This window comes from Diabrotica virgifera, chromosome 9 (genome assembly GCF_917563875.1).
Source record: "Diabrotica virgifera virgifera chromosome 9, PGI_DIABVI_V3a".
NCBI classification, from domain to species: domain Eukaryota; kingdom Metazoa; phylum Arthropoda; class Insecta; order Coleoptera; family Chrysomelidae; genus Diabrotica; species Diabrotica virgifera.
The window spans coordinates 56,189,498-56,203,948 of record NC_065451.1 but is presented as its reverse complement, the minus strand read 5'-3'; the positions used below and the strand labels follow the sequence as shown (position 1 = coordinate 56,203,948).

The 14,451-nt window shown below is 32.3% G+C and overlaps 1 protein-coding gene across 1 annotated transcript in view; it reads right to left on the bottom strand.

Moving 5' to 3' along the window:
- The window catches only part of LOC126890957 (dynein axonemal heavy chain 1), a 148,409-nt gene that overhangs the window by 65,428 nt on the left and 68,530 nt on the right, over positions 1-14,451 (bottom strand). The window contains exons 6-7 of the mRNA XM_050660132.1: positions 12,930-13,056; positions 638-852 (exon numbers count right to left, since the gene is read on the bottom strand). Coding sequence (XP_050516089.1) covers positions 638-852; positions 12,930-13,056 — 342 coding nt within the window. The remainder of the gene's footprint in view (positions 1-637; positions 853-12,929; positions 13,057-14,451) is intronic.

Here is a 14,451-nt window from a genome sequence, read left to right as displayed (position 1 = left end):
CCCTTCCCAAATTCTACGCCCCTGACGGAAATGCTATTTTAGCATAATTTTTAGTTTCTCCAATACTTTCTATGCAAATAATATACTCTTTATTCGTAACCATAAAATCATTAGTTTTAGATATTTTTTAATGAGTTAAAAACGAAGGGGTATAATAGATATGTTATAGTCAAAGCCCGAATTTCAGGCACTCCACAGGTTTGACTAGGCAATTCTTAGGTCCGAGTGACGGTCTTAGTCAAAGCCCGAAATAAATTATAGTTTCGGCCTTTGACTAGTCAAACCTAGGAGAGACTACGTTGGTCGGGCAAAGGTCGAAATTTAATTTTATGAAATCGGGGTTTGACTAGTCAAACCCCGTAAAGGGGGGTAAAACCTAGTATAACATTGCAAAATTCCTATATTTTAAGTACGAACACATCGAGAAGAATCCAGAATTACAAAATATACAGGGTGTTCCATTAAACAAAAAGATAAGTTTGTTTCACCCTGTCAGTACGGGTGGCCCTGTATATTTGATAATATTCGTAAATTATGGTCCTATTTATTTTCCAACTTTTATCTAAATAATTTCGCACCCTGAGTTAATTCGTGTCAATAGATTTTTTTAAAATATAAGATTAAAAAAGCAACTCACAACGCTCGTAGCTAAATTCTGGATAGATTCGAATTCATCCAAGGAAACATATCTGGACCCATAGCTGGCAGTAAACAAGGACATTTGTGCTGTTTTATGACATTCTGCATTCACGTACGACATGGCTCTGTAGGTTTCTGGTAGAACGTAGATATTGTACCATCTAAAATAATCTCTAACTTTTGGAAAATCCCTCATATTCGTATCGATATATTCTGTAAAAATAGTAATAGCATCAAACAAAACTGTAAAAGCTAAAAGAGAAAAAAGGTACAAAAAATAAGTAAATAATACAGACAACTAAATTTTGGAGACATTACGAGCCTTCGAAAAAAATCTTACTATAGTAGTTTATATCTATATGACATGTCTAAGATCCGAATAGGAGGACGAAATGTACCCATAATCTGCTTGTCGGATGAAACATTTTTTTTTATTAAATTTCATACATAGACAAACACGACCAGCATGGGTTGCCTATCAAAATCGTGTCATTGCTCTAGACACTGTGACGTGTGATTGCTCTGTCGAGTTTTTTTAGTTATAACGATTTTTGAGTTTTTGGTATCACTCAGAAATCAAAACAACGAAATTTCTTGCACAAAAAGGGCGAAAATCAACATATTTATAGTCTAAGAGCTAGTGAACCCTCCGACTAACGGTCGTCCTGTAAGGCTAGAAATTTGTATAGTGATAATTCATAGCACACCAAGGCTAAAAACCATGACCTGGCAGGCATCAGCAGTGCACGTGTATCTACCAGGGGAATCGAAAAGTGCAAATTTAGGGGGTAAAATAAACTTTCTCCTGTAAAGTTTAAATTTAAGTATGTATTTGAGTAAGTCATTTAGAATAAATGTGTACAATGACAGGCGATTCTGAAGAGCACAAGACCTTGCCAGGCGAGGGGAAAGATTAGGGGGTTTTCCTAAAATTATTTTTTCTGCATCGAAAAAAGTTTTTTAGGTTTTTTGAGTCATTCCAAACAGAAAAGGTCTCTAGTGATTTTTCTCTTAGGGCCGGTTGTTCGAACGCTAATCAACAATGATCATTATCAAATAATTAATTACTGTCAATGTCAATTGTTAAAACATAATTAATTACAATTCTGAGACTATAATCAATTAATATAACAATAATTATTAACATAATTAATAATAAATCTCATAATTGTAATTAATTATGTTTTCAGCAACCCAAACAAAGTTGACATTGACAGTTTTGGTGACAGTAATTAAATATTTAATAATGATCATTGTTGATTAGCGTTCGAACAACCGGCCCTTAGGTTAATAGTTTTTGTTATATAAGCGATTAAAAGTTTTGAAAATTGCGAAATCGACCATTTGTAACCCTAAATCGGACATTTAACTAAAAATTTCAATGTTGCCAAGGTAGGTAGATATTCTTTAAACATTGATTGATAAAATCCCAAAGAGTTTTTTGCAATACAATATCGAAAATCCCTTTGTTTTTTAATTGCTAATCAAGCGGGCGATCACACTGTAGTATAAGCGAGGACGTTTGAGTTAGCATAAATTCATTATCTCGAGAATGGGCAAATTTAAAGAAAAATCCTCAGACCGGTCGATTTTTATTTTTAAATTAGGCCTTTTTGGCATATATATAATACTAGTGACGTCATCCATCTGGGCGTGATGACGTAATCGATGATTTTTTTAAATAAGGGTAGGGGTTGTGTTATAATTCATTTGAAAGGTTATTTAAATCTCTGTTCATTAATACAAACATTAACATAATTATTTATACAGGGTGTACAAAAAATATTTTTGTTCTTTTTGTCTAAATTAATTTAATGACAAAAATTTTTTTGTACACCCTGCATAAATAATTATGTTAATGTTTATATTACTGAATAGAGAATTAAATAACCTTTCAAATGAGCTATCACACAACGCCTACTCACATTTAAAAAAAAAATCACCGATTACGTTATCACGCCCAGATGGATGACGTCACTAGTATTATATATACGCCAAAAAGTCCTAATCTACAACTAATAAAAGAATGGTTTGACTACAAAATACTAACAATCAATTTTAAGAAAACTGTTTATCTACCAATATTTAACTCTAACCTGACTACTGATCTTTTCAAACCCCTTCAAATATCACATAATAAACAAAATTTTTATATTAAACCCGTAACAAATGTTAAATATCTAGGAGTTTTTATAGATACATATCTAAAATGGGACTTTCACATTAAATATATCATTAAAAAGCTACAGTTTATCTTGTATAAGTTTAAACATCTTAAAAAACACATACCTAATATATACCTTCGCACACTATATTACGGACTAGTAGAAAGTCATCTCCGTTATGGTATACTGGCTTGGGGAAGCGCCCTAAAAACACACATTCTCCCACTCGAAATCATACAAAGAAAATTTCTGAAAATTATTATGTCTAAACCATACACCTACTCTACAGATAGATTATATAAGGATAGTAATATATTTGACTTGAAACAATTATACTTTCTTTGTGTGTCTTTAAAATATCACACCATGAAAACAGACAACAATTTACCATCACATGAGCATGATACAAGAGGCAAACACCTCTATATGATTCCGAAAATGACAAAGTCCTTCTGTCAAAGAAGTTTTCTATTTCTAGCCCCAAAAATATATAATATATATCCCCAGTGATATCAAAAATACTAAGAATGTTCCTCTATTTAAAAAGAAATTAAAATCATTTCTGATGGAACAAACAAGAAATTTTTGTGACATCATTATAGTAGCTTAAATCTACATACATTAAAAAAAATAAATGAAACTCTAGAGTCACTACCAATTTTTATACCTATATTTCAAATTTTATATTGTTTTAAACTGATTTATTTTGCTTATTATTTTTATCATATTTAATAAAACATGCGTATATACACCATTCTTCAAAAATATTGCTAACTAATTGAGCCATACATAATTGTTTTAAAAAAAAATTAATTATTCGTGCTTTATTGTTAAACTAAGTATTTATTTTATTGTTTTCATTATATTATTTATTCTACGTATCATATTTACAGGGCAGGGCACGTGGTCCGCATGCATGAGAATAGAATCCCCAGAAAATTGCTGAATGCAAGAATGCAGGGAAGAAGACCTAAAAAGAGATGGGAAGACGAAGTCGATGAGGATGCCAGGAACTTTCTGGGAACGCGTTCATGGAAAAGAACAGCGGTAAATCGAAATGATTGGAGAAGGTTATTGAGGGAGGCCAAGGCTCGATTTGGGCTGTAGTGCCATTGGATGGATGGATCATATTTACTAAAACATAACTGTGTATTTACAAAAAAACGTACCTATCTATTTATTGTATTATATTATATTGTATTATGTTGCTATTTATGTTATTTATGTTATTTACGTTAGTATGTTATTATTTATTATTTTATATCCTATTTACCGAAACAGGTGTATCCACACCTCTCGGAGACCTTCGGGTTAATTTATTCACTTTATATGTAAGTATCTAAAAAGATTGTACCTATTATTGTTGAATAAATTATTATTATTATTATTATAATTTAAGAATAAAAATCGACCTGTCTGAGGATTTCTCTTCAAATTTGCCCATTCTCGAGATAATGAAATTATGCAAACTCAAACGTCCTCACTTATACTACAGTGTGATCGCCCGCTTGATTAGCAATTACAAAACAAAGGGGTTTTCTATATTGTATTGCAAAAAACTCTTTGGGATTTCATCAATCAATGTTTAAAGAATATCTATCTACCTTGCCAACATTGAAATTTTTAGTTAAATGTCCGATTTAGGGTTGAAAATGGCCGATTTCGCAATTTTCAAAACTTTCAATCGCTTATATAACAAAAACTATTAACCTAAGAGAAAAATCACTAGAGACGTTTTCTGTTTGGAATGATTCAAAAACCTAAAAAAACTTTTTCCGATGTAAAAAAAATAATTTTAGGAAAAACCCCTAATCTTTCCCCTCGCCTCGCAAGGTCTTGTGCTCTTCAGAATCGCCTGTCATTGTACACATTTCTTCTAAATGACTTACTCAAACACATACTTAAATTTAAACTTTACAGGAGAAAGTTTATTTTGCCCCCTAAATTTGCACTTTTTGATTCACCTGGTAGATACACGTGCACGGCTGATGCCTGCCAGGTCATGGTTTTTAGCTTTGGTGTGCTATGAATTATCACTAGACAAATTTCTAGCCTTACAGGACGACCGTTAGTCGTAGGGTTCACTAGCTCTTTGACTATTATTGGTACATAAAAAATAAGCAAAAAACAAAAAATATATCGACAGCGTTATCTCAAGGAATGTCTAATGAAAATATATACAAAATTCCAGGTGGGTCGGTCAAGTAGTGTTTGAGTTACAATCTTTACAGTCTTTGAAAAAGGCAGTTTGGAGGAAAAAGCGTTTAAAGTATTGTCAACTTTTATTTTCAATTTCTGTTTTATTTTCAGTTTGTCTCTCAAATCGTAAAATGATGCACACCAGAATATCTTTTTGAATCGCGGAGTAATTTACAAAAGAAAATGAGAACAGCTGTTGACCGTTTTTCATTACGTTCAAGCGTGCTGACGGGAACCTGTTGCAAAGCGGGTCTAAGATAGGGATATTCAACTCTACATACCTACCTTCGACTCGATTTGCAGCATCTTCGCGCCAGCGCGCTTGAGCGTAGTGAGAAGCGGTCAACAGCTCTTCTTATTTTCTTTTGTAAATTAGCCTGCGATTTAAAAACATATTCCGGTGTGCATCACTTTACGATTTGACAGAAAAAAAAATTTAAAATAAAAGTTGACAATACTTTAAAATCGTTTTTCTAAAACTGCTTTTTTCAAAGCCTGTAGACATTGTAACTCAAAAACTACTTAACCAACTCACCTGGAATTTTATACATATTTTCTTTAGACATTCCTTGAGATAACCCTGTCGAAATATTTTTTGTTTTATGCTTATATTTTGTTTACCAATAATAAATATGTTGATTTTCACCCTTTTTTCTTTAAAAAATTTAGTTGTTTTGACTTCTGAGTGATACTAAAAAGTCAAAGATCATTAAAACTAAAAGAAACTTGACAGCGTTGGGTACATTTCGACCTCCTATTTGGACCCCCTACTATAATTCAAATGTCCATTCCATAACGACTTTAATTAGTTTGTCGATAACTTAATATACAGTGTGTCAATTTGTAAAGGTGCCACCCTCTATAATTTGGTCCATATAGAAAATCTAAAAATATCCAAAAACACGTCAAATGTAACTGTGAGGGGGCATATGGTAGACCACTTTTCAATTAAATTACATCAACCTTCTAGTGTAGGCGGACACAACCCCCAAAATCTTTAATGGAAAAGAGGTTGAGTGATGCCTCATTTTAAAGATTGTTCGACCACCTTTTCAAAAATGCCACATAAATTATATGTATGTATTTTAAATACTTTTGGAAAAATTAAGTAAAACCGCGAAGGTATTAAGTATCGAGTTCAGAACTCCAAACTTTTTTTTAAGTATTGGAGTGTTTTTTAAGTATTCTTTGGAGTATTTTTTGAAAAATCAAGTAAAACTGTAAGGATATTACGTTTCGAATTCAGAAAAACAATTTTTTTTTTATGTTGAGTCCAAGATTTTTCCAAAAGTACTCGAAATAAATATAATGTATGTGATATTTTTGAAAAAGTAGTTGAATAACCTTTAAAATGAAGTATCACTCAACCCCCCTATCCGTTAAAGATTTTGGAGGTGGTGTCCGCCCCTGCTAGAGCTGATATCTAGTTTGATGTAATTTAGTTGAAGACTGGTCTACAAAATGTCCCCCTCACAAATAAATTTGGTGTGTTCTTGCATATTTTTTGATTTCCTATAAGGACCAAATTATCGAGGGAGACACCTTTTCAAATTGACACTGTATAAAATCACTCATTTAGGATTATGTTATATTACAGACCTGTAGTTTAAAACTACAAATTTTCACTAGTTTTTTATTCTCCTTCTTCTTTTCTTTCCTAAGCTTTTACTTTTTCATGCGCAGCCATTCCTTACTCTTCTGCACCATTAATTTTCAATTCATAGTGTATTTTTCATTTAAACCTTTCTCTCTCAATTTCCCTGTCATACAGTTCTTCCGTCTTCTCCTGATTTTTGTCTACTTTTTTTTCCTCAACTTCTAATTGTTCTATTCTTCGCCACACATGGTTTTTATTTCTACGTCTGAAGAGACCAAACCATTGCAGTGAAATATTCTTGCATGTTCTTGAATATTTTTAAGACTGATCTTTTCCCTTCTAGTGTTAATCAACATTTACTATAACATTTTTATTTCATCTACCTCCATTTTTCTTTCCTGAACCCTCTTGACAGGCCACACTTTACCAACGTACACCAAGGCAGGCATCGCCACATTTTTGTATATCTTTATTTTTTCAGTCCTTGCTTGATTTTTCTATCATAGTAGTGTAGGAAACAGAGGTTGAACCTTGCAAAATGGACACAAGTCCGGTTTTATTTTTTTTCTGGTAGATAAAGGGGTGCTTATTATAAGACTAACTTTTTCTGAAAAAATTTCGCCCCGGAACCCCCTTTTTCATCCCTTTAAAGGGGGTAATTTGGGGTTTTTGCGGAACGTAGCCCTTCCTGTACCTTTTACAAAAATTTTTTTTTATAGAAATATGAAGAGGACTATATTTTCTTTGATTTATTTCCCGACAGCATATGTCTATCATCCACCGTTTAGCGGGGGTGGCGCCCCAAAGTTGACAAGTTTTTAAAAAAGATGTTTTAAAAAAATATATATTTTTCCCTAACTGTACGGAAATTAGGAAGAAATCCTGCGACAATTATTCACAACTAAGTGACTGATTTTTTAGTATAGGTTTCACTTAAGGGTAATTGGCCTATTTTTAATTACAGGGTGTTACATTTTAAAAAACCCCGTTTTATACCATCTGAACCGTTTATGCTAGAGTAAAAAGACTTTCAGCGATTACCCACGTACTGGTGCTATTTACAAATTTGTATAATTTACCCCCATTTTTTCCTCGGAACCACCCAAAAAAAAAGAAGAATTAATAAATAAAGTGATTTTCTTGAAATCCTTCAAATACAATGCCCTTTATTAATATGCTTCATATATCATTTTGTGCACGTTATTATTACCCATGCATGGACACCAAAAGCGATTTCCTAGTGCAACCCCTGTAGCCAAAAATAAATAAATAAAATGGGGGTTGAAACTTATTTTTTATTTTTTGCTTTTTGATCCGTACAGGCATATGCTTCATCAATAGTGCTTTTCAAAAATATATATGGTTATTGCAACATTCCTGCGGAAACCACCCCTATCCTTGAAAATATACTGCAGAAACTACCCCTATCCCTTGGTGAGCATGTTTTTACGATTTCCTCATTACTTATGCATTATTTTTAAACAAAGCTTATACAAGGTTAAAGACCACCATTTACTCTAAAAATTATGTTCTATTCATTTTTTTCGTATAAGCAACCGTTACGGCACAGTGGCGCCGTAAACTTCGTGATATGCTTGGCGGGCTCCAGTTTTTGTTTTTTATTTCGTCACTTGTTTGTTTTATTGATAAAGTACTTATGTAAAATAAAACAACACAGTGTAAGCTACAAATTATGACCTATACACATTTTACATTCTTTGCCCCCCAAAGCCACAGTGGTGGCCCAAAATCAATTTTTGCATATTTTCGCCACATACACGCATTTTATTTCATTAATGCTACCTTAATAGCACAATATTCACCCTTAAGTGGTCGCTAAGCAGTGGCGAATCCAGGGAGGGGTGATGGGGGCGATCACCCCCCCTCAAACCAAAAGTGATATTATATTTAAAGATTATAAAAATATTCATTTATTTTTATAGAAATACTTATATTATTATTTTTATAATGATGGCGTCCTTTTTATGTTTTAGCGACAGTGGCGGATCCAGCATCGTTAAGGGGCGTGCCAATTGGCTAAATTTCTATAAAAATAAATGAATATTTTTATAATCTTTAAATATAATATCACTTTTGGTGTGAGAGAGGGGGGGTGATCGCCCCCATCACCCCTCCCTGGATCCGCCACTGCTTAGCGACCACTTAAGGGTGAATATTGTGCTATTAAGGTAGCATTAATGAAATAAAATGCGTGTAGGTGGCGAAAATATGCAAAAATTGATTTTGGGCCACCACTGTGGCTTTGGGGGGCAAAGAATATAAAATGTGTATAGGGCATAATTTGTAGTTTACACTGTGTTGTTTTATTTTACATAAGTACTTTATCAATAAAACAAACAAGTGACGAAATAAAAAACAAAAACTGGAGCCCGCCAAAACATATCACGAAGTTTACGGCGCCACTGTACCGTAACGGTTGCTTATACGAAAAAAATGAATAGGACCTAATCTTTAGAGTTAATAGTGGTCTTGAACCTTGTATAAGTTTTGTTTAAAAATAATGCATAGGTAATGAGAAAATCGTAAAAACATGCTCGCCAAGGGATAGGGGTAGTTTCTGCAGTATATTTTCAAGGATAGGGGTGGTTTCCGCAGGCATGTTGCAATAACCATATATATTTTTGAAAAGCAGAATTGATGAAGCATATGCCCATATGGATCAAAAAGCAAAAAACAAAAAAAAATTTCAACCCCCATTTTATTTATTTATTTTTGGCTACAGGGGTTGCACTAGGAAATCGCTTTTGGTGTCCATGCATGGGTAATAATAACGTGCATAAAATGATATATGAAGCATATTAATAAAGGGCATTGTGTGTGAAGGATTTCAAGAGAATAACTTTATTTATTAATTCTTCTTTTTTTGGGGGTGGTTCCGGGGAAAAAATGGGGGTGTATTATATAAATTTGTAAATAGCACCAGTACATGGGTAAACGCTGAAAGTCTTTTTACTCTCGCATAAACGGTTCAGATGGTATAAAAAGGGGTTTTTTAAAATGTAACACCCTGTAATTAAAAATAGGGCAATTACCCTTAAGTGAAACCTATACCAAAAAATCAGTCACTTATTTGTGAAAAATTGTCGCAGGAGTTTTTCTTAATTTCCGTTACAGTTAGGGAAAAATATATATTTTTTAAAAACATCTTTTTTAAAAACTTGTCAAATTTGGGGCGCCACCCCCGCTAAACGGTGGATGATAGACATATGCTGTCGGAAATAAATCATAGAAAATATAGTCCTCTTTAAATTTCTATAAAACATATTTTTTGTAAAAGGTACAGGAAGGGCTACGTTTCGCAAAAACCACAAATTACCCCCTTTAAAGGGGTGAAAAAGGGGGTTCCGGGGCGAAATTTTTTCAGAAAAAGTTAGTCTTATAATAAGCACCCCTTGATCTACCAGAAAAAAAATAAAACCCGACTTGTGTCCATTTTGCAAGGTTCAACCTCTGTTTCCTACACTAAGGGCCGGTTGTTCGAACGCTAATCAACATTGATCACTATCAAATACTTAATTACTGTCACAAGTGTCAATGTCAACTTTGGTTGGGTTGCCGAAAACATAATTATTGATGACAATTATGAAATTAGTTAATCAATTATGTTAATAATTGTTATGTTAATTGACTAACTAATCTCATAATTATAATTAACTATGTTTTCAGCAACCCAACCAAAGTTGACATTGACAGTTCTGACAGTAATTAAATATTTGATAGTGATCAATGTTGATTAGCGTTCGAACAACCGGCCCTAATAGTGTATCCCGCCTATTCGCTTCCGGTTAAACCAACGAGTCTGTATCCTGTGAGAAATTTCTCGATCTAGTGTTATCTAGTGTAATTTTCCGTTATGCAGGATCCAAGGTAATTAAATTCTCCTACTAGTCCTAGTTTTTCCCCAAGCAATTCTACATTCCCAGCCATTCTTGTTTCTCCTAACCACACATATCCCATTTTTCACCTGCTAACCTTATGCCCTCCCTCTTCAAAAGCACTTCTTCAACCCTCCAACATCTCGAACATTTCTTTTCTATCTTCTACTAAAAGGATATCATCAGCAAAGAGTATTGGCCAAGAAGCTCCCTCCCTTATCTTCTTTCTCAGTGTATCAGTAACAAGATTAAGCTGGTGGAGACTCAGTGAACAGCCTTGATTCAAACCAACCGTCACTGGAAAACTTTCTCAGTACTTTCTTAATTTCTGCATTTATATTGCTTCTGTATTTATTTTGTTCTGTTATTATTGGGCCCAATAATAGTTCTCGTGATGTTTCTTGCCACTATTCGTAACTGTTCTTCATACTTTTTAATCATTGTCACTATTTCTGCTGCGTATAAAAATATTCGTCTAACTATTGCGATTATTACGACTATTGTCTATTACGTCTAACTATTGCGACCCTATTATAGGTCGCAATAGTTAGACGAATATTTTTATACGCAGCAGAAATAGTGACAATGATTAAAAAGTATGAAGAACAGTTACGAATAGTGGCAAGAAACATCACGAGAACTATTATTGGGCCCAATAATAACAGAACAAAATGAATACAGAAGCAATATGAATGCAGAAATTAAGAAAGTACTGAAAGTTTTCCAGTGGCGGTTGGTTTGAATCAAGGCTGTTCACTGAGTCTCTACCAGCTTAATCTTGTTACTGATACACTGAGAAAGAAGATAAGGGAGGGAACTTCTTGGCCAATACTCTTTGCTGATGATATCCTTTTAGTAGAGGATAGAAAAGAAATGTTCGAGATGTTGGAGGGTTGAAGAAGTGCTTTTGAAGAGGGAGGGCATAAGGTTAGCAGGTGAAAAATGGGATATGTGTGGTTAGGAGAAACAAGAATGGCTGGGAATATAGAATTGCTTGGGGAAAAACTAGGACTAGTAGGAGAATTTAATTATCTTGGATCCTGCATAACGGAAAGTTACACTAGATAACACTAGATCGAGAAATTTCTCACTATTGTTCGTCTTAGTTTTGTAAGTCAATATTTTATTTTTAAGTAATAGGTCTGGATCCCGCGTATGAAAAAAAATTGATTAATAGGAAGCTGAAAATTTGTTAATAGCTTAAGGGTGTCTAGTCGGACAAACTTTGATATATGGGAACACTGTAACAGGGGAAGTTTTAATTGTGGAACGGGTTAAAAATTTGGACCGGTCAGAACACGAAAACGGCACATGTATTTGTCCGACAGAACAGACCTCTCCGAACAGAGATTCAACTTTCATGCAAAAATCAGAGTGCTATTTATCACCAAATGGGCGTTTTAATGAGTGGACCATGTAGAATAAGTCAAATGACAGGAATTATGACAGGTGATAAATAGCAGTCTGATTTATGCATGACAGTTTAATCTCTGTTCGGAGAGTTTAAGTCTGTTCTGTCGGACAAAATAAATGTGCCGTTTTCGTGGTCTGACCATTCCAAATTTTTAACCTGTTCCACAATTAAAACTTCCCCTGTTCCAGTGTTCCCATATATCAAAGTTTGTCCGACTAGACACCCTTAAGCTATTAACAAATTTTCAGCTTGCTATTAATCAACATTTTTTTCATACGCGGGATCCAGACCTATAATCTTTTGTTTACAAAATAAGCTTTATTGCCTGCTAATATTTTCCCTTTGATTTCTGGCATTATTTTTGTGGTTTTGGTTATTGTTTTCTCCTAGGTATTTGAAGTTTTCTACTTTTTTAGTGATTTTTTCATGTGCTGGTATTTTCTCTAATCGTAATATTTTTAATTTTATTCTGAAACTATTTCCTTGTGGCATTTTTATGATTAACTATTTAGATGGGAAATAAGCCACAATTAAATTGAAAAAATAATTTTATTAACGTTTCGAAGCCCAAATCGGGTTTCGTTGTCAAAATACAAAATACTACTAAAATAAACAAAAATATTGTTGCTAAGTAAAAAAATTCTTCTAATAATTTAATAATTTAATTTAGTAAAGTCGTCCCAGAAACGCAACTCAAAAATATTGGCGATATCATTTTAAAGTCTTCTACATTAAAATGTATAATATACGTCTGAATTGCTAATATAAATGAGTCAGATTAAATAAATTATTAGAAGAATTTTTTTACTTAGCAACAACATTTTTGTTTATTTTAGTAGTATTTTGTATTTTGAAAACGAAACCCGATTTGGGCTTCGAAACGTTAATAAAATTATTTTTTCAATTTAATTGTGGCTTATTTCCCATCTAAATAGTTAATCGTAATATTTTTGTCTTTTATTGATTTAATTTGAGCCCATTTTCTCCCTGAGTAAAATTCTTAATAGCTATATACTTACGGGGTACTTTTTCTTTTTCTTTAGCAGGAACCCATAAATTTTTGATATCATGTTGCTCTTTGAAGTTCTTTTCAAATTCTAAACCACCTATTGCCCTCTTATGATAGAGTTCTACATTAGATAACAACTGCAAAATCAAATATTTAAATTAAGACAGTATGCAGGGTGCGCCAAACCTCTGGTCTTCTTTGATTACGGCTAAACTATGAGATATACAAAGAATGTTTATAACAAAACTAATGTGTATCAAAGAGGTCTATAATTTAAAATTATTTTCAATTATACAGGGTGAGTTAGAACGACGGTATGAACCAAAGTTTTATTTTTTTAAATGGAACACCCTGTATATTAAATCATTTTTGAATATATTATTTAAAAATATGAAAAATTTCTATAAGGTCTTATAGGCCTAAAGTTAATAATTTTCGAAATATTTACATTTTTATTGAGAAAAATGGTAATATTTATAGGGATGTGGATTATGTTTCCAAGGAAATAAAAATTTAGGTGATAGGTCAAAGTTTTTAAAATATAGTGTTATTTTTAAAAAATTTAATATTTTTTACTTTTAGCCATAAAATATACAGTGTGATCACTATTTGCAAATACAAAATTTTATCATTTTTTTTAAATGGGACACCCTATATATTAATTTTGAGTTTTGTAGTAAATATTACAACCTTTCTTTTGGTATAAGGTTGTATGTACCTAGCATGTTTCGTTTTGTAGATATTTAAAAAAAAACTATAGATTTTACGTTTTTGCTGATTTTTTATTTAAAAATTTTTTTGCAAAAAAATAATTATAATCTGGTTTTAGAAAAATACACTAAAATATAAAATATGAAAATAAAAACGTAATTAAAGATTAAAATAAATCGTATGCTAGTACAATTCAATTGAATTTAATAACATTAAATTATTTTACAAAAAATATTTTACCATATTAATGAATGCATAAATTAGTTACTAAATTAAATAAACAACCAAATTTTAAATCAACCGTAGTAATTTTTCTACTACAGCAACTTTCCTGTACCAAATTAATTGTTAGTTAAATTGTATTTAGTTAAACTTTTAATTTACCTTTTAAATTTACTTACATACATCTTGAGAATATAAAAATTATTATAAAGTATGCTTTGAAACAAATGAATGTTAAATGTATCAGCCAAATTATTTATTAATATAAATAGTATTTACTGGTGTCACAAAAACTGGTAATATTTTGTAGTTGAAATTTTTTTAACAATTTTTTATATTTTAAATTTTAATTTTTTAACCGAAAAATTTTTGAATATGACATTTGTTTTGGGCGAAACCATTAGAAATTATTACCAGCTTTTTTGACACGAGTAGGTACATAGATACTATTTACTTCTTAATATACTTCCATAATAGTCCAGGGTAATAAGGTTTTTCCCATGACACTCGAGCAGCCAGGGTACTGAAGCGTTTTTTCGACAGGCAATACCTATGAGAACAAATTGTAACTATTTCCTGCGTAGGATCTGGCGGCCATT